The sequence below is a fragment of the Monodon monoceros genome, unplaced genomic scaffold, assembly GCF_005190385.1.
Source record: "Monodon monoceros isolate NGI ecotype Baffin Bay Population unplaced genomic scaffold, NGI_Narwhal_1 Super_Scaffold_5, whole genome shotgun sequence".
NCBI classification, from domain to species: Eukaryota; Metazoa; Chordata; class Mammalia; order Artiodactyla; family Monodontidae; genus Monodon; species Monodon monoceros.
In genome coordinates this window covers 100,104,596-100,129,972 of record NW_021703782.1, presented here as the reverse complement: position 1 = coordinate 100,129,972, position 25,377 = coordinate 100,104,596, and the positions used below count along the sequence as shown (strand labels likewise).

General features: G+C 47.1%; 2 protein-coding genes across 5 annotated transcripts in view; one reads left to right on the top strand and one right to left on the bottom strand.

Moving 5' to 3' along the window:
* STOM (stomatin) overlaps nt 1–9,804 on the top strand; it is a 28,173-nt gene extending 18,369 nt beyond the window's left edge. For both annotated transcript variants that reach the window (XM_029203255.1, XM_029203256.1), the window contains exons 5-7: nt 155–358; nt 1,335–1,469; nt 7,763–9,804. In XM_029203255.1, coding sequence (XP_029059088.1) covers nt 155–358; nt 1,335–1,469; nt 7,763–7,957 — 534 coding nt within the window. In that variant the 3' untranslated portion in view covers nt 7,958–9,804. The remainder of the gene's footprint in view (nt 1–154; nt 359–1,334; nt 1,470–7,762) is intronic.
* A 6,431-nt stretch (nt 9,805–16,235) lies between these two features.
* GSN (gelsolin) overlaps nt 16,236–25,377 on the bottom strand; it is a 56,596-nt gene continuing 47,454 nt past the window's right edge. For all 3 annotated transcript variants that reach the window (XM_029201957.1, XM_029201958.1, XM_029201956.1), the window contains 7 exons: nt 23,118–23,208; nt 21,075–21,245; nt 20,291–20,465; nt 19,087–19,211; nt 18,765–18,842; nt 17,234–17,294; nt 16,236–16,643 (listed from right to left, as the gene is read on the bottom strand). In XM_029201957.1, the coding sequence (XP_029057790.1) occupies nt 16,474–16,643; nt 17,234–17,294; nt 18,765–18,842; nt 19,087–19,211; nt 20,291–20,465; nt 21,075–21,245; nt 23,118–23,208 (871 nt within the window). In that variant the 3' untranslated portion in view covers nt 16,236–16,473. The remainder of the gene's footprint in view (nt 16,644–17,233; nt 17,295–18,764; nt 18,843–19,086; nt 19,212–20,290; nt 20,466–21,074; nt 21,246–23,117; nt 23,209–25,377) is intronic.

Here is a 25,377-nt window from a genome sequence, read left to right as displayed (position 1 = left end):
CATGGATTTTGGGGGAACACAAACATTTAGTCAACAGCACTTACTAAAGACAATCAGCTAGTGTTTTAAGGTGTTCTGTCACATAACATTCCTTACAGTTTTATTAAAGAAAGAGGTGGTTGACAGATGTAAAATTGCTTCCTTTGTGTTGTAGATCCTCACTAAGGATTCAGTGACAATTAGTGTGGACGGCGTGGTCTACTACCGTGTTCAGAACGCTACCCTAGCTGTGGCGAACATCACCAACGCTGACTCAGCAACCCGTCTTTTGGCACAGACGACTCTGAGGAATGTCCTGGGCACCAAGAACCTTTCCCAGATCCTCTCCGACAGGGAAGAAATTGCGCACAACATGCAGGTGAGGGGTGCACCAGTGCTGCAACTCACAGAAGTTGGAAAATAAAGCAAAGGGCCAGTGGGTATTTGAGAACTTTTCCGCAAGTCAAGTTGGGGAATCACCGGCCTTTTTTTCTTTGTAGAAAAGTTTTCCCAAACTTGATGGAAGGGGATTTTTTTCACATAATTAGCTCATGGGTTAATAACACTCCGATGTGTGCATTGTTTTTTAATTCCCTCCAGTGTGTATTTTTTTCTCCCAGAATTAGTGTTAACCTTTTTCTTTAGCATAAGAGTGCAGAGGCCGTTCTGCAAGATAGCGCAGGTGTAGTTAAAGCCATATTCTGTGCGAGTCCCGTGACTGCCTTTGCAACTCTTACGCTTTCCAGTCTTGCTTACGTAACAGATGACGAATCAAACCTGACTTGTTCAAAAAAGATCAAGTACTATAAACCTGAACTGTTATTATTTGTATAGACTTCACTGTGCGTGAAATCTCTGGTCTTACTTGATGCCCACAACAGCCATATGAAATAGAATAGAATGATTTCATTCCTACCGTTGTAAAGGGAGGATACTGAAGCACAAAGAAATAACGTGGCTCACACAGAGTCACATTGGCTCAGGAGTCTGCTGGCCACCTGTTTTTATAAGTGAAGTTTTATTGGAATACAGCCACACCCATTGATTAATGTACTACCCATGGCTGCTTTTGACCTGCACGGGTAGGGTTAGTTGCAACAGAGACTGAAAATAAACAATCACTGTCTGACCCTTTTAGAAAAAGTTTGCCAGCCCACGTTAGCTTACTAGTAACAATCAGGATCCGCTCCCCAGTAACCCAGCCTCCCACCTCAGCCTCCCTGCCTGCATGGATAACTGATCTCTCTGCAACCCTCCACCAGTGCCTTTCCCGCTCCAAATCCCAGTGAACAGAGCTACCTTAGGCCACTGGGCGGGGGCTGAACATTTCTAGCTTCCTTCTCTCTTCCTCACAGACCACTCTGGATGATGCCACTGATGACTGGGGAATAAAGGTGGAGCGTGTGGAGATTAAGGATGTGAAGCTCCCTGTGCAGCTGCAGAGAGCCATGGCTGCTGAAGCAGAGGCATCCCGGGAGGCCCGGGCCAAGGTAACCTTTTTTTTTTCTTTGTAGCCCGTTTGTTTTTCCTGTTGAGTTTTCTTTTTTAATTACACAAAGTAAAACGTGTTTGTTGTAAAACATTGAAACGATCCTGAAGTAGTGAAGATGAAGGCTCTCCCCGTCACTTTACATTTCCCCCAGAGGCCAGCACTCTGAACAGCTTAGTGTACATACTGGAAGATTTCCATTTGGGGTTTATTTGACTAGGTTGTTAGTCTACTGGCTTGTTTGGTTTACAAAAGTGGGATCATACAATACATAACTGTTCTTCACCTTGCTTTTCTCACTCAACAGTATCTCCTGGGAATAGCAGTACACAGAGATCTACCTCGTTCTAACTGCACATCCCATACATTATTCTCCCAGTCCCCTATTAAGGACACATTAACAGTTCTGACTTCAGAGCAGATGGGCAATCACATCAGTTTGCTTACCATTCATTCCTTCCCTATTTTTGTCTTCTGTTTCATTCTCTGTCTTTTCCCAGGTTCTTCTTTCTTCTTACTGTTTGCTCTTCCTTTCTCTCCTCTTCTCTTTTTTTCACTTCTCTTTCTTTGATGTCTGCATGTTTCCCCCCCTCTTTTTTTTAATCATTATCCCTGCCTATGTCTTAACCCTACATGGGTACACGACCCCCATGGGAGGTGCTGAGGGAATATTTGTGAACCTGGAAAAGAGGATCTATTGAGATGATAGTGCATAAGGGATATCTCACCACCCCCAAGGGTAGGAAGTAGAGTCAAGCCTCACCAGAATTGGAGCCAGAGACCAGAAAGCAGCCTCAGGGGAGGCAGGCATTCCATATCCTGGGCCACGTCTCGCTGCAGACAGCTGGAGGGGGAGAATGTCTGACTCCCAAGTGCACGTCTCCCCAGTTGAACGCTGAAGGAGACACACCAGCCCCGATTCCAAATTCACAGCAGAGTGATTCTTTTCAGTCCAACTTCACTCAAAGATCCTAATAAGGTCCCACAGCCCCTTACCTATGAATGCGTGGAGGAAGAGGGATAGTTTTCATAGGAGTGGTTGCTGTGGATGTGACAGATCTCCCAGGATACCAGGAGCGAACCAATTTGTTGCCGTTAGAAAACAGTAGTAACTGGTGATAATTGGCTAACCACAGAACCCTGCCCTTCTGTTAGGATGCCCTGTAAGCCACGGATTGGTCACTGTAATTTTTTAGCCAGCACCAAATAGAATAGTAGTTCATTTGACACACTGCATCCAGAATTTTCTACTAACCAGGATTTTTAGATTTGCCTGATGTGTTCATTGATGCTTGTGATAACACTACAACACCCTCAAGTACTTTCTCTCCAAACCATCATATTTTATTTAGAAGATTAAATTACATTTGTGTTAATGATATTAAATATGCCCCACTATAATTTAGTTATTTGGAAGATTAGGAATCGCTTTTACCTAGAATATGTCATTAACCAAAAGCCCCATTTCCAAACCATATTGAATAATAGAATTTATCATACATAGAATACGTAGAGTTTCGGAGCCTGAAGGGTCCTTAGGGATTATCTTCTGAAGGTGACAAATACCTGGCCCAGAGGCTGCCACTCCACCCTCAGGCTCCCAGGCCAGTAATTAACCACAGCACCGTTTTCCCCTGAGCTTGACTTGACCTTAGAACCGTGCTGAAACACTCCAGGTGACAACCTGCAACTGCTTGGAATTGGCCCTAAACATGAAACTTATTTGCCATCTCACTCTTTAGATGAAAACGTCAAAGCCCAGAAAAGTTATGTGTTTCCCTGAAAAGCACACAGTTGATTAGTGACCATGGAGATTAGAATTTCTTCTGCTCCCCACTGCCTCCTCTGGGACTTTCCAGGATGGACCGAGTCTCTTCTACCAGCATTCTCACCAGTTAAGAAAGAGAGCTCCTGACTTCCCTTTCTAACAATAAGAAGAGATAAAGGAAGCTGGTTAGAATTCTGAATTACTGTGCTCTCACTTGGGTGAGGCTGTCTTTAAGGGTGCGGTTAACACGCAGAATCACAAGGAGTCTCATCCTTCCATGAGGTACAGTAGCCCCGCAACAGCCATAAGGCCCTGTACTCAAGTTCTCAGGGAAATAGGGGTCACCATTTCTTCAACAAATAAATTGCAGAGGAAAAGGGTGGGAGAGTCTATAGATGAAGAGACTTCAGAGAAAAATTCCTCAAGTTAATTGGCCGTCAGGGAAATGCAAATGCAAGTCACAAGCAGATGCCACGCTAACCATCCACCAGAATGGCTTAAAAAAAGAAAAAAGGAAGCAAAAGATGCAAGTGTGGGCGAGGGAGGAGGTTTTGTTGGTGAGAATATAGCTCGGTACAGCCGCTCTGGAAAACTGTCTGTATCTGCGAGGAATGCACATATTTGTTTACCAAAGGGCACATGCTGGAGTGTTCACTCCAGTACTCCAGCAGCACTTTGTAATTACCCCCGACTGGCAACTACCCACATATCCATTGCTGGCTGGATGGATAAATAAACATGGTTGATTCATACGAAGGTGTACTGCACAGCGAAGAGAATGAACGTGTAAGTGCTCACAAGCGTAATTGTGAGAGGAAAGGCCACAAAAGAGGACAGATTCTCCTGAACGTGTTATGATACGTTAGGGGGACCTCTTTTTAAAGTTTTCGGTCCAACTCTTAATGACTGGAAATGGAATGTCTTCCGTGCTTGCAAATTCTCCCTTATTTCCTTTTTCACGGTTCTCAGAAAAGTGCCTGGCATGTGCTTTCGGGCTCCTATCTCTGGGGCTACTCATCTAATAATTGAGAGGGTGGGGTGCAAGAATGCAGGTCACCTTTCTTGGCACTTCCCTCAGAGCAGCCCCCCTAGGCCACAGGAGGAGACAGCAGGACGGCCCACGTACCTGAAAGTGCCAGCTTTCGACACGACGGTCTGTAAAGATGAAGTGCCGATTGACAGGGGACTACTGCACTTTTTGCAGAAGGCGCACACACCCATGGGTAGCTTGCGTTGCTTCCTAACATCCTACCCACAGTGCCCGCTTGGCCTGTATTAGACACGGCCTGTGGTATTGTGTTCACCTCTTGGGCAGCTCACTCAGAGCAGCTTTTCTATTAACAAAATGTGAGACAGCCGGGTGGGTCTGGCTTCCCAGCCAAGAGATGGTATATTGATTGGTAGTGGGAGATGAGCTATCTTTGCAGTTGGTCCATGTCCAGACAGAAAAAAGGACCTAACTGGGCATCTGAGATGACATGGAAAGAAAATCAGAGCCTGCCATTCTCGTGGCAGGGTCGGCTTGTGCGTTCTCTCCAGTGTTTGCCTGGGAGGGCAGTTCCCGGAGTCCCTTTCAGTATGGCTGGCACTGGCCCCTTCTCACACATCTAGTAGGGCATAATGGTTTGCCTTGATAAATTTAGGTTTTTATCCTCTAATCTGGGTTCCATCTCCCAGTAAGTATCCCCTGTCTCACCGAATGCACCGCAATCCGGGAACCTGGACTCAGCCTCTGTGCCCCTCTGGTCCCGTCCCAGTCTGCCCCACACTGTTGAGTCTCCCTCCTGAGCAGCGCCCCAGTCTGTTTCCTCCTCCATCCCCACTGCCGGTGACTGGCACCAAATCACTCTGAAAGCTCTCCCTCTCGGTCTTTTCTCTTACTGATTCTCAGACATCTGTCGGAGTGTTTGCTCAAACTAGATCTGATGAGGGTTCCCATCGCCTCCGGGATGAAGACGAACACCCGAGCTTGTGCTGCCCTTCCTACCCCGCCCCATCCCCCCCCCCCCGCCCACCTTCCCAGCTTGTCCCATTCGTCTCCCACCTTCCCTTCTGCCCCGTTCACCCCCCACCTTCCCACCTTGTCCCATTCGTCTCCCACCTTCCCCTCTGCCCCGTTCACCCCCCACCTTCCCACCTTGCCTGATTCACCCCCTACCTTCCCTTCTTCCCCACAGTGCTCATCCCCTTACAGGGTCCTGGAATACACCAGCTTTTTTGCACCTCAGTACCTTTTCATGTGTTCTGCCTGCAATATTCTTTCTCATCTTAATCCAGACAGCAAGGCTTTCGTCCTGTAATGTTCAGCTTCTTCTGTAACCTCACCACTTCACCTTCTGCAAAAATTGCTTTCCTCTCTGTGCGGGCATTTGTACATGTCTCTGTCAGCATTTGTCACACTGGAATGAAATGATCTGCTTCCAGTCTGTCTCCCCTACTTGGCCAGGAGCTGAGGGAGGCGGGGGAGTCCCCCTCTATCCCTAGCCCCTCACAGGGCTTGACACCTGGGAGGCCCCCAACGTTTACTGTATACGTGAATGAAATTGTACTGGTCGTAAGACCATTGCTTTCAATTCTGATATTCACAGCAGTGTTAAGAACCATTAATATTTTGAGATCCCTGTGAGAACAACCTAACTACCCTTTTAGTCTTGAGGATTATGGTATGTTTACACCTCTTCTCCTAGGATTACGAATTAGAAGTAACTGCCTTGATTTGGCTTCTGAATCTTTTAGGAATTAGGGTATAAGTGGATCCAAAAATTAGGTCTTGACTTGGCGCTTGCCCTTCCTACATAATTAGCCTCCGTTTATACACTCAACATATAATAGACTTTCTCTGTCTTCCTCACAATGGTCCCATGAGGTAGGTGCTATCCCATTTTAAGAATAAGAAACTAAAAAAAAAAAAAAAAAAAAAAAAAAAGAATAAGAAACTGAGGCTCAGAATGTTAAATACAGTAAGTCCCCTACATACGAACCTTCAAGTTACGTACCTTCCAGTTGCGAACTTTCAAAGATGCAAACGTGCGTTAGTGCGTGTCCAGCCACATAAGTTAGTTCACGTGTCTGGGTTACGTTGTCGTGTGCGTGCATCCTCTACAAGTGGCTGTGCTTCTGTGTACTTTACAGGACTGTATAGAGTACAGGAGTACGGTATCTTTATTTCAAGCCCAGGATGTCTGGAAGCAAGTGTAGAAGCAGCGGTATATAGCCAATTGTGTTAGTTGGGTACCTAGGCTAACTTTGTTGGACTTACGAACAAATTGGACTTACGAACGTGCTCTCAGAGCGGAACTCGTTCGTTTGTGGGGGACTTACTGTAACCTTTCTGAGGACATTCAGCTAGGAAGGGTTAGGTTTGCAATTTGAGCTTAAGACCATCCAGACTCCAACGCCCCTGCCGTCCCCACCACTCCAGTGATCTTCAAACTTTTTGCTCATGTAACCCCTCAAAGAATTTAGAAAAACTCTACGTCCCATCTCACATTTTAAATAGACATGTACAATTTTTCATTTTGAATGTATATACTTGTCAAGCATATAAGTCCTGGCATGTTTTAAAAATTGACATTTTGAAATGAAACTGTTAACATCATTCTTTTAAATGTATCCAGTGAAATTTCGATAACGTAATGATTTCATCCTCTGTTTTATAGAATGATGAAAGAATAAGTTCTTTTAGCAATTAGGAATTTTTCATTTTTTCTTTTTCTCCTTGAACTTTTATTTCCATTCCACCTCCCCCACAGAGTCTTTTCCTAATATAATGTATTTTGTCATGAATTATTTTCTCACCCTTCTGGAACACATTTAGTATATAAGTTAAAATATTTTTAAAATTTCTCTGACTACAAGCAAGGGTCTCAATGAGATGAATGAGGAATGAATCCATGTCTTTGTAGATGGTTGTTACTTATTGCAAGAATAAGACAATATTCAGCATCAATTCTACTTTTCATTTTTATAGGTATAAGGAGTAAGAAACCTTATTTATATAAATAAGTAGATGGAATTGGAAGTTTTTTTTTAAGTAACTTTATACAATTCTTAGCACTCCCTCTGAATTTACGTGCTAAAAAATCCTACAGTGATCTTTCATCAAAAAATACTTTTAATTATCCATCTGCTTGCAGTACAATAAGGTCCTCTTCCCTTTCTTTGAAATCAAAGAATTGGAAATCCATCTGACTTGCAAAAGGCTTTGTATACAGTCACTGGGGTCATTCACTTTCTCAGCCCCTACACAGTATTCTGAATTGTCCCCTTGTTTGGTGCCCTAGAAATGGGAGAAAGGCAATAAATAGTAAAAGAGAATGTCTTGCCCTCAGGCACATATTCAGGCAAATCAGTTACAGGAAAAAGAACATACAGGAGCTGAGTCTGGAAATTGATTTCCTTAGAATTATTCTGGCTGACTCTCAGGAAGGCTTTGTGTACCACCTGAGCTAGATGTACCCCGGTTTGAACTGCTCAACACCCGCCCGTGTTCTCTGGTTTGACTTCTCCTTGCCACTGTTCTGTAGGTCATTGCAGCTGAGGGAGAAATGAATGCATCCAGGGCTCTGAAAGAAGCCTCCATGGTCATCACCGAATCTCCTGCTGCCCTTCAGCTCCGGTACCTTCAGACACTGACCACCATTGCTGCTGAGAAAAACTCGACAATTGTCTTCCCTCTGCCCATAGATATGCTGCAAGGCATCATGGGGGCAAAACAGTGAGCCATGTAGGCCGAGGCAGAGATGAGCTCTTCCCTCCTAAGGATGAAGTGGGGACCAAACCAGCCTCTAACCCATAAGGAGGGAATAGGGTGGGAACCTTGACTTTCCTCCCTCCGTTCCTTTTTCCATATGTTGAGTGTGATGTTCTTAGAACGTGTAGTGCTCCTAGCCACAGACGAAGGTTGTTAGCTTGTAAATAGTACGTGAGAGTGATGATTTATGTAAGATAATCTCTCACTCTAAAATACTTCAGAGTTCGTATTTTTAGATTGTTATGCGATAGGTTACGTCCACCTTCTTTCGCATCTCATTGAGTCATTCTGTGCCCTCTGTCGGCAGCCGGGCCAAAGGAGGGAGGCGGGCTGTCACCCCAGCCCGACACCCTGGCCGGACAAATGTTTTGCATTTGTGACCTCGGGCTACAACCAGCTTCTCTGGGCCACATGTGCCTTACTTCCGGGGAGTCTCAGCTAAGGAAATTTCCCTAACATCAGTTTACCTTCTAAACTCAAACTGCCCCACCCACACCCCCGATGCTGCAAAATACTCCTTACTTAAGGGTAGACATGTCCTTGCCAGTACCTGTTAGCACTGGAGAAAAAGGGGAAGACCAAGGAAAATGATGACCCTAACCCTTGAAAGACTTCTAAATCCATTGCTGTAGACGTCCTTTTAAAATAACGTGGGTGGTTTGTTTTTTTAACTTCTTTGAGCCCCTTTATGAGTAAATGATTCCTCTGTGGTCTTTCAAACCAGCTAAATACTTGTCACAAAAGTGCTTTTTTTTCTCACTTTTGCCTATTTTCGTATATCAGGTTCTAAATAGTTTTGATTTTTTTAAATAAAATTTTCTCTAAGTTCTATAAGCCATTGTTTATATACCCATTTGAATAGCTTAAGGGACTAATACTTTAAAAAAATATATCTTCAGAAAACCATTATATTTTACTGTCTGCATGCTATCGACTCGTGTACACTGTGAGCTATCTTGGCTACCATTCATTAAGTAGTAGAAGGAATTCATAGTCTCTCGGGCACACAATATCCAAGGAGCTTGGGAAGATGCTCTCAAGCTTAGCATATCTATATAGGTATAGATCCTTTTTATTTCCCTGGTGATTTTTCTTTTCTGTCGTATGTGGTGATGCTGAAGGAGGAAGTGGTCAGCCCTTCTGAACCACCACTGCTGTAATATTAAGAAGCATCTTCCATTTCACAAATGCCTGTGAAGCCAAGTAGCCTGGAAAGCCGCCTGATGACATTTGTACCACTTCCTCTTTGAAGTTCTGAGTTCACCTAGAAAAGTCTAAGAATAGCAGCTTCCTTACCCAAAGCTGCCCTTCATATCTGTCCTTAGCTGGGTCACTCTGTCAAATCCCAGCCTACGAGAGTCCCCTCCCGACAGCCCATTTCTAAGGTTATTTTACAAAACCTTGAACCACCGTGGATCCAGGTGCCTGGTTGAGTTCATTACATATACAATATACAGAGCATTCTGGCTTGGAACTCAAGCTGCATTTATATTTTGAATTTTTAAATAATGATTTTGTCTCTTTTGTGAGGTGGCTCACCCTCGACCACTGAGGACCAGGAGACAACCACATATCCTGGCTGAAAATCTCTTGTCAGACTTAGAGGTTCAGTGCTTTCCGTTCCTTGAGTCTATCTCCAGATACCAAACAACCTTCGCTCTTCTGCCTTGTGGATTCATAGTCCAAAAGGTTGGAATTAAATTGCCTGGGAGGGAGGAGGCATAGAAGGAGCTCTAGGATGACAGTGTTAGTACGAGAGTTTTTTCCAGGTGGCCTCCCTTTCCAATGCTGTACATAATAAACTGTGCACTTTTACTAATTTTCTTTGGGTGAGAGTTTTCTTTGAGTCTGGTTCTGCCTGCGTTTCGTGTATGTGGATTTCATTTTTCAGAAGCGGCACATCAGTTCGTCCAGTCCTGGACTAGCCGCTTTGGCTTCCGTGTGCTTTTCCTGGGCCAGAGGAGGAGGAGAGGCCGTGGTCCATCTGCCGTCTCTCATGTCTTGGCTCCCTCTGGTGTACCTGCCTGCAGTTTCCCTGGGGAGTTTGAGATCGCTGAATCCTTGGCTGGGCTCATTTCCCTTTGCCTTAATCCAAACAGGACAGGACCTCACTTCTTACCGTCACCCAGCTAATCACACTGGCATACCCCCTACTTAAAAAGAGAAATAGGGCTTCCCTGGTGGCACAGTGGTTGAGAGTCAGCCTGCCGATGCGGGGGACACGGGTTCGTGGCCCGGTCCGGGAGGATGCCACGTGCCGCGGAGCAGCTGGGCCCGTGAGCCATGGCCGCTGCGCCTGCGCGTCCGGAGCCTGTGCTCCGCAACGGGAGGGGCCCCAGCAGTGAGAGGCCCGCGTACCGCAAAAAATAAATAAATAAAAGAGAAATAAATGATATAAAACTAATGGTGTTACCTGCCACATCCAACCTTCAAAGAACCATCTTGAACTAATGGCTACCGCTTGTGGAGCACTAGGTACCTGGCCCTGTGCTTGAATACGTATACATACATTCTATCATTTCATCTTCAAAACAACTTGATGAGGGACTTCCCTGGCGGTCCAGTGATTAAGGCTTTGTCTTCCAATGCAAGGGGTGCAGATTCATTCCCTGGTCAGGGAGCTAAGAGCACATACCTTGGGGCCAAAAACCAAAACGTAAAACAGAAGCAATATTGTAACAAATTCAATAAAGACTTTAAAAATGGTCCACATCAAAAAAAAACTTTAAAAAAAAAAAAAGGACTTCCCTGGTAGCACAGTGGTTAAGAATCCACCTGCCAATGCCAGGGACACGGGTTCGAGCCCTGGTCCGGGAAGACCCCACATGCTGCGGAGAAACTAAGCCCGTGCGCCACAGCTACTGAGCCTGTGCTCTAGAGGCCACGAGCCACAACTACTGAGCCCACATGCCACAACTACTGAAGCCCACGCGCCTAGAGCCTGTCCTCCGCAACAAGAGAAACCATCGTGATGAGAAGCCCGCACACCGCAACAAAGGGTAGCCCCCGCTCGCCACAACTAGAGAAAGCCCACGCGCAGCAACAAAGACCCAATGCAGCCAAATAAATAAATAAAAATGTTTATAAAAGAAAAAAACAGCTTGATGAGACATATTTTTAGCCATTTTATCGATGAGGACCCTGGGGCTCAAAGGTTAAAAGTTACCCAAAGTCACATGGGTAGTGAGGAGCTGACTCGGTATTTGAACGTGGATCTAACTCCAAAGACTCCTAAGTTGTCTGAATGTATCCTGGTGAGGCAGTGCCTGCCTCCTCCACTTTCATATACACACCACCACCCACAGCCTTTTTATATGTAGATCACTTTTCAAGACTGTCAAGGTTCATTTGACTCGTGAAACTTTGCATTCATACCCAAGCAGGCCTTAAACTCTAGTTTTGGACCATCAGATCTAGGCTTCGGTCCAAATGAAGTAAGTAGGATGTTGGTAACCACAACATTGTTAGAACACACTGGCCTGAGTGGGAGGAAACCAGGGTTCCATGGATCTTTGAAGTTTCGTGACCTTTTAAACTTTATTATCTCTGTGAGCTTCACCACGCTGGGCTTCACAAGGTTACTAGCTAGTAAATGGTGAACCACCTGTTTCCAAACTTCTTTTTAGCAGCAACCCCCTTTTTTCTTTTTCCAAAGGAAACTATAAAGTAAAAGATTTAAAATGCCTCTTATCAGGATAAATTCTTAAGTTCACATTTATAACATTTACTTAATGTCAATCGATGAGGCTGTTTTGAAAAAAATTAATATTAATCAGAGTTACAAAAGGCAATTACAGCCTTAAATTAGGCTCTACATTCAATTTCAAGTGTCTGTGATATTTGTTACCACTTTAAAAACGGAATTTGAATCAAACATTTGTAAAATCACTGAAGCACCTCATAGAATTCTACAGATCCCAGTTTTTTGTTTTTGTTTTTTTAAAATAAATTTATTTATTTATTTTTGGCTGTGTTGGGTCTTTGTTTCTGTATGAGGGCTTTCTCTAGTTGCGGCGAGCGGGGGCCAGTGTTCATCGCGGTGCGCGGGCCTCCCTGTCGCGGCCTCTCTTGTTGCAGAGCACAGGCTCCAGACGCGCAGGCTCAGTAGTTGTGGCTCACGGGCCTAGTTACTCCACGGCATGTGGGATCTTCCCAGACCAGGGCTCGAACCCGCGTCCCCTGCATTGGCAGGCAGACTCTCAACCACTGCACCACCAGGGAAGCCCCCAGATCCCAATTTAAAAATCACTGCTCTTAATGCTTTTCCCACTACACCCTTGAACGTGTAAGGTGACCTCAGGTCATGCTCCTTTCTGAGCCTCATTTTCCTCACCTGTAAAATAAGAAGTTGAGTTCCACCTGTTTGGGTCTCAGACCTTTAGAGAAACTGTTGGAAGCTATAAGCACAAATTTGTGCACAACTTTAAGAGATGCACTGACCCCACCACCATGGCTGTCCAAAGACTCGAGAACCTTTGGACTAGATAGATGATCTTTAAGATCTTTCCTAATTTCAGCAGCTCTGGGCTCAGATCAGGCTGAGATTTGCCTAAAGGAGTCACACTTGCGAATAGGATGCAGCCCTTTTCAATCCACCCTATAGCCAGAGTTCGTTGACAAAGGAAATTGAAACAACTAACAGATTTCAGGAAGCTCTAGAAACTTAGTAACCATAATGGAGGCTGGGAATCTTCCCACAAAGATTCTGAAAACAAAAAACAAAAAACAAAACAAAACAAAAAAACAGGCTGGAAATTAAGCCCTCTGAAAATTACTAGACGTCATAAAACTGTAAGGAACCATTACCGTTCATTATTATTTTTAGCATCTGACTCCAAAAAAGTCTCCCACAAAATGGCTGTCTACCCAGTGTCCATTTACCCCCTTCCTCCTTCCTAGGAACCATGACTTTAGGTTTCTCCCCGTTAGAGCTCTTATCTCAGGGGAATAGGAATCCAATCCCAGCTCCTGTCATGAATTTAACTGGCCTATTATTGATAATTCTATCCCCCAGCCCATGATTTGGTCAGGAATGGTCATGTAGCCCCATACGGGCTCTTGAGATCTGAGGAGAGGTTCTCTATGGACTGCGGGATAGTTCCGCCTCCCTTTTCTGGGAGAACTTCTCGAAACAATCCTTTATCTTTTCCTTTGGGCGTTGCCATGCACGGGTGTGACAGACAGGACGCCTACAGGTATTTCACTACCAGATCGGGAGGGGCGGAGCCAAGAGAATCAACAAGAAACCCAGACAGACCCAATGGGTTTAGTCAACCAAGATGGCCCCCGAAACTCTGCACTACCATTTATGAGAGCATATAAGTGTGCTTATGGTTTAATTTGATTTGAGTTGGTTTTCCACTTCTTACAGCCAAAAATATCCTATCTGATACACAGTGTAGTGGGTCTTTACCTCCATGGTTATGTACTAAGTCCTGCTGTGGACTAGGCTCTTTGGTTTTACCAAATAATAACATTTTTACCATTTTTGAGCATTTACTATGTGCCAGGCATTGTATTAAGCATAATCTCATAAAAGTCTCCGTTGGGTAGGCTCTGTTCTTATTCCCATTTTGCAGCTAAGGAAGCTACAAAGAATTGAAGTAAGATTACACTGCTGGTTAGTGGTGTAGCTAGAATTTGAACCCAGGTCTGACTTCAAAGCCCCACTTTCAGCCCCTATATTGTACCACCTCCAGTTAGGTACTATATGAATACAATATTACCATTTTGCAGGTGGGGAAGCTGAGGCTCACAGAAATTTTCTGTCCTATCCCTAGTGCCTTGCACACGGCCTGGCATAAATATATATCTGTTGAACTGAATTGCCCAAGATAGGATTCAGGATCCAAGCCCAGACCAACCTCTTTCCAAGAGACGCCCCCTGGGCACCTGTCATGGCATTTCACAATGACTTCTCCATTGTAGATGATGGAATCCAACGTCTCTCAAAAACCGTTAGGAAGAGAAAAATATATGGTTGAAGTGATAGTGTTCCTGACTCATTATTTTGTCTTTGAGAGAAAAAAATATGGAGTCCAAGCAACTCCATTGCCTCAGACAACTTTCTTTCTCAGAGTAGGCAGACCTCTCTCTCTGAAGCTACAGACACCAATAAACCGAAATTGGCCAATAAACTGCCTTGAATGCCAATAACTGGAAATGAAGAATGCATGGCAGGTTCACCTGCCTTTGACCTTCCACAGCGAGCTGGCTCTGTCTAGACAAGCCTCCACCTTCCTCTAGTGAAGGCCCTACAAGCTCTAGGTGGTAAAGGCTGCCTTTGTTCCAGAACTTTGCATTTGTCAAGTTGATAGCTTTGACCATGAAAGTGGCCCTTTGGAGTAGAGGTAGGCATTACAAGATCAAGTTCAAACCCCTCAGCGTGGCATTTGAGGCCCTCTGTGAACTCTCTGCTTTCCCACCTTCTGCTCCAGCCCCCTGGGCTGCAGTCTGTCCCTGAGTACCACATTCTCCCTCAGAGCTCCATCTTTGTATAGCTCCATACCCTGCCTGAGATGACCTGACTCCCGACCATTCCATGTTTCACCTGGAAAATTCCTTCCCCACTACTCCCGTCACTTCTGCGATGAATCAGACTCTATTGAGGTAGGGCCCCTAGGGAATTTACGGTTTTAAAAACTCCCTGGGCAATTAGGGTGATCAGCCAGCTTTGGAAACAGCAGTGTAAACACACACACACCCATCCCACCACATAAACCCTCACACTGGTTTCTGTTCTTCCGCGGTCCTATGAACGAGTTTTCCCTCTGTAAGTTGATGGGGATGGGTGGGAGAGAGGCATAGAACAAAAAAGGGGAAAACGCGGAGAGAAAAGATCAGAGGATAGAGGGGAGGGAAGGGGATCTGTCTCCCAGCAGTTTCTTGGACTGGTTTGGGATCTCCATGGAGAAAAGGTTTAGAGACATAAGTTCATGGAGACATCTAAGAGGAACTTCGTGACAAACGGAGCATCAGCGAAGAGTCAGGGTCTGGGGGACCAAGTGGGGCACAGAGGAAGCCCCTCTTCCACACCCCAAAGGCTGCAAATTTCAGGAGCATCCAGGAGCACCTCATGTCAGCAGAAACACTCGTGGGAACCAGAGGAAGCGAGGAAGATGCAGGCAGATGTTACAGGGTGTGGTACCTTGCCCACGTTCTCCTACAGGGAATGTAAGTGACTCAGGGGTCCAGCTGCTGGCTTTGAACTCCTACTGACAGTGTTCCAAGGCCAGGCCTCCCAATGACTGAGTGTAGTGAGGAGATAAGACACATCCCACCCCTGGGAGACCTTCACATCCTTCGTTGGCTGATTTGACTTGGGCTCCAGAACATTTTAAATCAAACAAATATTTGTACACCAAGGTTCACAGCAGCATTGTTCACAATAGCCAAAAGGTGGAAATGACCTGAGTGTCCATCGATGGATGAATGGATAAATAAAATGTGGCATATACACACAATGGAATATTATTCAGCCACAAAAAGGAATGTAATTTTTACACGTGCTGTAAAATGTATGAATTTTGAAAACATTATGCTGAGTGAAATAAGGCAGACAGAGGACAAATGCATGATTCCACTTATACGAGGTACCTAGAATAGGCAAATTCATGAAGACAGAAAGTGGAATAAAGGTTGCCAGGGGCAGAGGGGAGGGAGGAATAGGAGTTATTGTTTAATGGGCACAGAGTTTATGTTGGAGATTATGAAAAAGGTTTGGATATAGACAGTGGGGACGGCTACATAACATTGTAAATGTACTTAGTGCCACTGAATTGTACATTTGCAAATGGTCAAAGTGATAAAATACTATGTTATGTATAGTTTACTACAATAAAAAATAATAACAAAAATGGGACTCTACATTAAATTTTTTTTTTTTTACTTTGGCTCAAGGACTCCCCAAAAGCTTTGCTGAAGCTTGCTGGACTGCACGGCCATCTAAGATGCATCCACCCAACCCCTCTTCCTCCCTCCTTCACTTGGGGTCAGACTTGCATCTCAGTCTGATGGCTCTCCAGCCTCCTGGTTCCCTCCCAATTTCCTTCCACATAAGCATTTTACCCCTAGTACAATCTATACCCCTTTCACCTCACTGCTTCTCAGCGCACCATGATTCACACACGAGGTGAATGAAACTCAGTCACTGGTTCACAGATACAAGCCATGCCTCCCCCTTCCCCTTCCCCGACTCGGGCCCTTCTCAGAACAATGACTAGGACAAATGAGCCACAGCAGGGTAACACACTTCAAAAAGCTTTTTATTGAATTCAATTATTTCCAAAAGCACAAATACTTGAGACAATTTTGCAAGCACCCTGAATTTTTGCAGGGCTGTTTTTGGCTACTGTAAAAAAGCAAACAAACAAACAAAACAACCACCACACACACACACACCAGAGTGGCCCTGCTCGCTGTAAGGTCTCCTTGCGGGATGGACAGTTCTGAAAGGCACTGACCAGTAACAGGGTGGGGCCTTCCTCAGGCAGCCAGCTCAGCTAGGACCCTGTCCAAGGGATCCATAGACCAATAGTTGTCATCCCAGCCAAGGAACCAGCCCACGAAGGAGGGAGGCTCAAAGCCTTGCTTCACCATGGTGATAGGGGTCCGCCTATCACGATTAGCTGGGTCTGTCTCGATGTACCGCTTAGCTGCAGACACATAGGCAGGAGAAGAATCCTTAGGGTCTCCCTCGCCAAGGAGACATGGTTCCCTGCCTAAGATGGTTTTTGGTCCCACTGTCCCCAAGGCCCAACCCCGCACTGGACACCACCATCCCTTAAAGGCAATGACACCCACATGACTCCTCCACCGCCCTGCCCAGGAACATGGGAAGGAACAGGGGTCACAGTTTAACCTCCAGCTTCACGAAGCTTATGTCATTTTTCTCTAGCCATTCCCTACTGGAAGATATCAAAGAACCAGCTTTTGGGTTTCCAGCTCCCAAATCAGATCTGCTCAGCTACCAGGGACCTGCTTTCCCACATCTAAATCCTGACAAGTTTGGTCCTTGGGCATTCTGGGAATCTGAAGCAGCTCCTAGCTGCTACTTCCTTTTGGTGGGACCTAAGGCTTCTGCAGAAAGTGAGCTGTTCTTTCACCACCCCAGGGAGGGCTCACCAGGGGCTGACCACGGATGCGAAAGTCCCCGCCTCCACTGTCACAAACGCCCAGACCCGCAGAGGAAGCTGCTTCCACCCCACCGCATGACACAGACCCACAGGCACCCTTGGGTCCTCACCAGAGGTCAAGGCTTCTGTCTTTTCCTCTTCTTGAGAATCCTTTCCAACCCAGACAAAGACCTGGAAGAGAGGCACGAGATGAAATGGCGTGAGGCGTGCTGACTCTACGCGCTCCTGGGGGAAGCGCGGCAGGTTCCAGGTGTAGACCAGACACCCCCTCCGCTGACAGAGCCCGCGGACCGGGATTCCAAGGATTTGGAACAGAGACGGCAAACTGGTGACCTCCAATCTGCTCTGTAGGCCCACCAATCTCTGGGGGGGGGTCTGCTTTTAGACAAACTGAGTGACTAGCGGATTACATTCAATCCAGACTTCCAACTTCCCTTCCAAACGGGGAGGATCTGGCAGCCTCACCCGCACGTGAATGACGAAGCTGAGTAGCAGCCGCCCCTCTCAATGGGAAGTTCCAGTTTGCCTCAGACTCCACCATGCCTTCGTGTCTCCCCAGCTCAGCCTGCTTCACTCACTAACAGGTACCGTCAGCCACTGAGGTTGAGACCCCTCTCTAGCAGTTCAGGAATGATCCCCTTCCGGGCATTTACTCGTTCAACAAATGAGCAGCCTAACATATGCTCACTGGTTTCTTCACCCAACGAATATGCATTAAGAGTCTGCTATGTGCCAGTCTCCGTGTGTCTGAGCCAACATGGTCTAAGGCTTGGAATAAAAACAACTCACCACCACTACCACCATCTTGAATCTTATGACAAGCTTGTTACACCAAAAAACCTATCCAGCTGATTTTTATGTATCATTTATTTTGATGTGTATCTAAAATATAGAGCATGTCATTGATAAGATGGTATCAGACAATAAAATGCCAGACTTCCTTGCCCTCACTTATTTACAAATGTGTTCCCTACTGCAATACATCGGCCCCTCAACACCAGGTATTGTGACTGTACCGCTCATCACAGGACTCCCAGCATCACAGCATTTTGCCTGGAAGACAGTGGTGCTTCATAAATGTTGGCTGAGTGAGTGAATAAACAGATGAACGTACAGATTAAGTAGTAAATGGAACAAAGTTGCCAGCAGCTGAACGGCTAAACTGCAAACCTTTTGGTACTGATCTTCCAACTGGGGAGCCCAAGAAACAGCCCTGCGGGTCGAGGGGAGTCTTACACCTGCATGGCTGCTATCTCTAACCCTGACAACTCTGGGAGAAGCCAGCTTGATAGGAGGGGTTATGGACTGCCACCCCCCACGAGAATGCAAGCCCTGTGGGGACAGGGAAAGGTTTACTTCTAGGTGACACCCCGGACAGTTTATGCCTGCATGTGACATGCTGCAAAGTTCAACTTTCTTTACCAACAGATTTAAAGGAAGAGTTCAGGCTCCCCTAAGGCCTTGGAAATAACTCTGGTCGTCTGATTTGCATTTACATGGTGCTTTGCAGTTGGCAAGGAGATTTTATCTACCTCTCATCTGTTTGGATTATGCAAGGTAGGTACCACCATGCCCATTCTGCAGATGAGAAAATGGAGGCTCAGAAAGGGAAAGTGACTTGCAGCACCGTGCTTCACCCACCTGGTCCCAGATGTCCAGAAGCATGACGTCATCGGTGGCCAGGTCTTCCTGCATGAGCTCGCCAGGGACCTCTTCGATCTAGGAAGGAATGGAAGAGGTTAATAACAGCACACCAGCAAGCCGCTTTCCCCCCCCGGTAGGCCTGCTCTATCTGCCCCCTTGAGTGAGATGCAGAGCTGGCTCCAATCTGCATGGGTCTATGCTGGTCTGTCAGAAGGGTACACTCCCTGCCCCTGCTGTGGCTGCAACAGCTCCGCTCCCTGGAACACACCTCCCAAGGGGCAAGCAGAGGGAGCGCCCTCCGCCCTCCGCTGGGACTCACCACAAAACGTCCGATCTTGTTGGAGCAGGCGAAGAGGCGAGGAGGGTGGGCATCCATCTTCTTGTCCTTCAGCCGTGGGGACGTGCGGTAGGCGGCCTTCCCACCCAGGGCCTCCCAGAAGCTGTCTGTGAGGGGAGGCCACACCAGTTACCAACTGACCCCACCATCCCCCCTCCAGCACTTCTCTTTAGACCCTGGGACAAACCCTGCCCTAGCACAACCAACTGCTCTCAATCCCCAGCCTGCATCTTAAAATCCCAGGGCGCCAAAGAAGGAAGGGGCCTGAGGGATTCGACGGTGATGAAACGGAGGCCCAGAGAGGGAAGACTTGGCAGTGGACACACAGCCAGGACTACTTCTTGTTTGAGACTGACGACAGCACCGCGGGATGGGGATAATTATCCCCGCTCAACATATGAGGCAGCTGAGGCTCAGAGAGGTTAAGCAACTCACCCAACATCACACAGCTAGTATGCTGTAAAGCCACCTTACCTGAGGCCACGTATCATTTCCACTATACCTGCTCTGTCCACATGTGCTATTTAAATTTAATTGCATTTTCCCACCAGTCACATTTAAATATTCATTAGCCTAAACATGTGACTAGTGGCCACCAAATTGGACCTGGCAGACATAGAGCATGTCCATTCTCTCAGAAGGTTCCAGTGGACTGTATGGCTCTAGACAGAGCTACTCTTCCCCATTTCTGCTAAGCATCAAGCAGGAGGGATTGGGCTGAAAAGTAAGAACGGAAAGACCTAGGGTTGGCATAACAAAGGTGTTCCTGACCCATGCTCTGGAAACAGAGCAGGCTTGTGGCATTGTGACCCCTTTTCCAGCTGACTTCCCCACCTGCCCCAGCCCACACTGAGCTCTCCTTTCTCTAACTCCTGGATGCCTCCCTCTCACTGACCATAGCCCTCATTTTCATCTAACTCACTTTTTTTTTTTTTGGCAGCGCTGTGGCATGCAGGATCTTAGTTCCCCGACCAGGAATTGAACCCGTGCCCCTGTGGCGAAAGCGCAGAGTCCTAACCACTGGACCGCCAGGGAATTCCCTAACTCACTTTTATTAACGCACATTAGGGGACAGGTGCTCAGGAGGGGGGGGAGGATATAGAAACCCCCAAGCAGACAGAAGGGAGGGAAACGTAACAGCTGCATCCCCAGAAGCAGCAGAGGCCCCTCCGCCCGTTGCTCCTACCTGGCTCGCTGCCTTCTGCCACTTGCACAGGTTGGGCCCGAAGCACCTGGAGCAGCTCCTGGGCCCCGGTCTTCTCTGCCTCGCTGGCTCCTGTACCCACCCACAGGTAGGCGGCTGAGGGGGTTTTCAGGACAAAGGCATCGTTGGAGTTCAGCACGCCAGCCTTGGGGATCACCTGGGAGGGCAGTCCTCGATTAATCAGGAACCAGATAAAATGTCCTCAGCCCCCTCCTCGTAGCCCAGGAGACACTGCAGCAGGACCAGCTCTCAGGTGAGGGCTTGGAAGAGCACACACCCCATCAGAGCTGAGGACACAGACTTTGGGCACTGAGGGCCTTAGCTGACTCCCATGAGTCATTAGTGCACTGTGGCTAGCCAAGGAGATTCTAGAAATCTGGGCTGCATTAACAGAAGTTGGGCACCCAGAACAAAGAAGGTGATGGTCCCATTCTCTAGGCTGCTCAATAGATATGCACCTTCCACCATGAGAGGGAGAGCAGCCAACTGGAATGTAATGAAGAACAATGTCCAGATTGTGAAGAATGGACTGCCTGTGAGGTAGTGAGCTGCCCGTTATGGAAGGTATGCAAGGGGCAATGGGCATTTCTTGAAACAAGGGGAAATCTAAGACATACAATCTTGCTGCCAGGGCAGGAAGGTACAAAAAGCTGCTTCTTAACCCCTTAGCCAAACCCACCCAATCCCGTGCCCGGAGATCTCCCTATCAAGCCTGGGAGGTTTCAGAGAGGCCAATCCTGCCTGGGGTCCAGGGCCTGGGTATTACCTCAACAGCTCGGGTGGCTCCAGAACTGCTGGCCCGGACCTGGAAGAGGCGGGTACTGGCAGGAGCTGTCTGTCCACCCTCGCGGGAGGTGCCACCCCTGTAGATGATCATGGGTTTCCCGCCAAACAGGCTCATGAGGTGAGCAGGCTCCTTGCCTTGGACCACACGGCTCTGGGAGGGAGACAGGAGAGCAAGTCAGGGAAGGGGGTGGGAACGTCAGTCCTGTACGACACCAGGCTCACCGCCACCCCCTGCAGCCAGCACAGCCTGGGCTCACCCCTCAAATAAGGCCGTCACACTTGGGTCTGTGCACAGGTGGTGCGTGACCCTACAGCACACAGGGGCTGGCAGGGGAACAGGAGTTCCAGGAAGGCCGGACACAGCACTACTGCCTGAGGCCCCCGGGCACTGCCTCGGCCACTCCCCTCCCACGAGGCCCTGCCTTGTTGAGCCTGAGTCTAGTCCAAGAACCAAGAGAGCCCACGTTTGCAAATACTCCCTTAAACGGAAGCACAGGGACTGTTCGTGCACTTTCTTCCAGGATGGTGATGTCAGCCTCAGGCATGAAAGCTGGCAGAGTGGTGAGAATAGAGCCTTCCAGATCTGGAGAGACCCCTCCTGCACAGCCAGTGCACCCCACACGCAGACTGCAGTCAAGGGCTCAGTGGTGGGAGGGAGAGGGCAAGGAGGTCTAAGATATATCACATCTGCTTCTGCCCTGTGTGCCCATTTCATTTCGGATCCCAGTTGTGACCCTGGCTAGCTAAATCTAGAAGACAATCGCACGTGTGGGTCGGGGGTATTGTAGTCACTTCCCAACGTGGGCCACCACTGCTGGGTCAGAGGTCAGATCCAAGCTCCGCCCTGACAGCGAGAATTCAGGCACGGGCCTCAACCTCTCAGTTTCTTCCTCTGTGAAATGGGCCCAAGAATGCTACTCCTAAGGCTGATGCTGGGATGAGCTGAGGCAGTAATCATCCCACTGAGCGCCCGGCACCCAGCCTCCAGGACCCAGAGGATCCCAATGTCGTGGTCAAAGTTCAGGGCACCAACCCCGAATCTGAATCCAGAGCCCTGCTCACTCCAAGGGTAGGATAGAGAAAGGAGGATTCTGTCTCCTTCTCCCATGTCTCCCCCACCTGCTGCCCTCCAGGGCCCAACACTGTAGCCAGAGCAACCTTTCAAACCCATGAATCCCTTCACATTACATTTACCATGTTAGCAATGTCCCCTTGTTCTCAGGGTCAAGGTCAACATCCTCACGGTGGCTTCTGGCTTCTGATCATCTCCCCAGGCTCCTATCGTGGCACCCTCCCCTCGCTTTAATAACCAGTGCCCCCTCCCACCTCAGGACCTTTACATGTACCCTTCCCTCTACCTGGAATATGCCTGGCTAACTCCTACTCAACCATTGGGTCTCAGCTGAAAAATCCCTCCCTGGATGGGGGCCCTGTCTAATCCAATTAGCTCCTACTTGGGATGTATGTGTCCTTATACTTAACACACCTGTATAAGGGGTCTATTATGGTCCAAGCATGGCTCTAAATGCTTTACAAATGTTAACTCTTCATCCTCACAGCAATCCTGTGAGGTAGGTACTGTTATTAACCCCAGTTTGAGAACACAGAGGCATAGAGAGGCTAAGTGACCTGTCCAAGGCTGCCCAGAGGTGAAGACTAGATTTAAACCCAAGCAGGCTAGCTCCATGTCCATCCTCTGAACTAAACCACCACACTGCCTCTCCTGCTCCTCTGGTGTCTTATCATTTTCACTCACTGCACACGTCGTTATGTGTGATTGTGCAACCTTTGCCTGCATGTCTGCTGAACATCTTTCTCCCCCCTAGACTGTAAACCACATCACAGCAGCTCAGGGCAGGGCAGGGATGGGATCTGTGTGTTCATGGCTGCAGACGCAGTGTCAGACCCCTGCATAAATGTTCGCTGAAAGGATGGATGGATGAATGGAATGATGGACAGTCAGATAGATGAGTGAACAGATGGACAGGGCCCAGGGTGTGGCCCCGAGGGACAATGGGCTCACCTGGACAGGGGTACCTCCCAGTTCCTCATCCAGCTGGGCAGTCAGGATGGCAGATGCGGCGACCTCATCCTGGGTGGACTGGGCACCCTGCCTGGAAGGGAAGTGATACTCAGCACTGAGGACTGCAAAGAGCCCCGAGTCTCTCCTTTACCCTGGGCCTGAGAAACCCACAAATCCCCAGATTACAGGTAATGAAACTGAGACACAGAGAGGAAAAGGGGTTCTCTCAAAAGCAACCAGTGCCAGGAACCAGACCAACATGCCACATCCCCCAGCTCAGCATCTCACCTCTTAGAGAGATCTGACCACAACCGACAGACTTCCTCATCCTAAATCTGCCCTGCAGGGATACTTACAGTGGGTGGCTTCTGCCCCACCTCTTCCTATTACTGTCTAAATTTCTCACAATCAACACGTGTCATCTGTATAAGCAAACAATCTGACAAATCAACGCGCTGATGCAGCTATTAAGAAAAAAAAAAAAAAAGGCTTCTCGTGAATTTTGTACCGTGTGTGTATTACCTTGTCCAAAAAAATTTCTTTCAAGCTGCCTTTAAAAGTCTGAGGTTGTCATCGTTAATCATTAGAGAAATGCAAATCAAAACTACAATGAGATATCATCTCACACCAGTCAGAATGGCCAACATCAAAAAATCCACAAACAATAAATGCTGGAGAGGGTGTGGAGAAAAGGGAACCCTCTTGCACTGTTGGTGGGAATGTAAATTGATACAGCCACTATGGAGAACAGTATGGACGTTCCTTAGAAAACTAAAAATAGAACTACCATACGACCCAGCAATCCCACTACTGGGCATATACCCAGAGAAAACCATAATTCAAAAAGAGTCATGTACCACAATGTTCATTGCAGCTCTGTTTACAATAGCCAGGACGCGGAAGCAACCTAAGTGTCCCTCATCAGATGAATGGATAAAGAAGATGTGGCACATATACACAATGGAATCAGCCATAAAAAGAAATGAAATTGAGATATTTGTAGTGAGGTGGATGGACCTAGAGTCTGTCATACAGAGTGAAGTAAGTCAGAAAGAGAAAAACAAATACCGTATGCTAACACATATATATGGAATCTAAGAAAAAGAAAAAAAAAGGTCATGAAGAACCTAGGGGTAAGATGGGAATAAAGACACAGACCTACTAGAGAATGGACTTGAGGATATGGGGAGGGGGGAGGGTAAGCTGTGACAAAGCGAGAGAGTGGCATGGACATATATACACCACCAAGCGTAAAATAGAGAGCTAGTGGGAAGCAGCCGCATAGCACAGGGAGATCAGCTCGGTGCTTTGTGACCGCCTGGAGGGGTGGGATAGGGAGGGTGGGAGGGAGGGAGACGCAAGAGGGAAGAGATATGGGAACATATGTATATGTATAACTGATTCACTTTGTTATAAAGCAGAGACTAACACACCATTGTAAAGCAATTATACTGCAATAAAGATGTTAAAAAAAAAATCTGAGGTTGTCAAATTGAGAGGCATTCTACAGAATAAGACTAGTGCTCTTCCAAAGTATCAAGGTTGTGAAAGAAGAGTAAAGCCTGAGGGCTTCCCTGGTGGCGCAGTGGTTAAGAATCCGCCTGCCAATGCAGGGGACACGGGTTCGAGCCCTGGTCCAGGAAGATCCCACATGCCGCGGAGTAACTAAGCCCGTGCGCCACAACTACTGAAGCCCGCGTGCCACAACTACTGAAGCCCATGCGCCTAGAGCCCGTGCTCCGCAACAAGAGAAGCCACTGCAACGAGAAGCCCGTGTACCACAATGAAGAGTAGCTCCCGCTTGTCACAACTAGAGAAAGCCTGCGTGCAGTAACGAAGACCCAATGCAGCCAAAAATAAATAAATAAAATAAATAAATTTATTAAAAAAAAAAAAAAGAGTAAAGGCTGAGGAACTGTCACAGATTAAAGACATGATTAAATGTCACTAAGGAGACGTGATGACTAAATGGCATGTGAGATCCTGGGTTAGATCTTAGACCAGAAAAAGGATATTAGTGGGAGAATTGGTGAGATTCAAGTAAGGTCTATAGATTAGTAAATAGTATTGCAACAATGTTAATTTCCCGGTTTTGAAACTTGAACTATGGTTAAGACATGATCATAGCGGGAGCTGTGTAATAGGTATATGGGAACTGTCTGTAGTATTTTTGCAACTTTTCAGCAAGTCATTTCAAAATAAAAAGTTTTTAAAAAAAGAAACCCAACCGTCAATCTTCAAAAAGTTTGAGACTGCATAT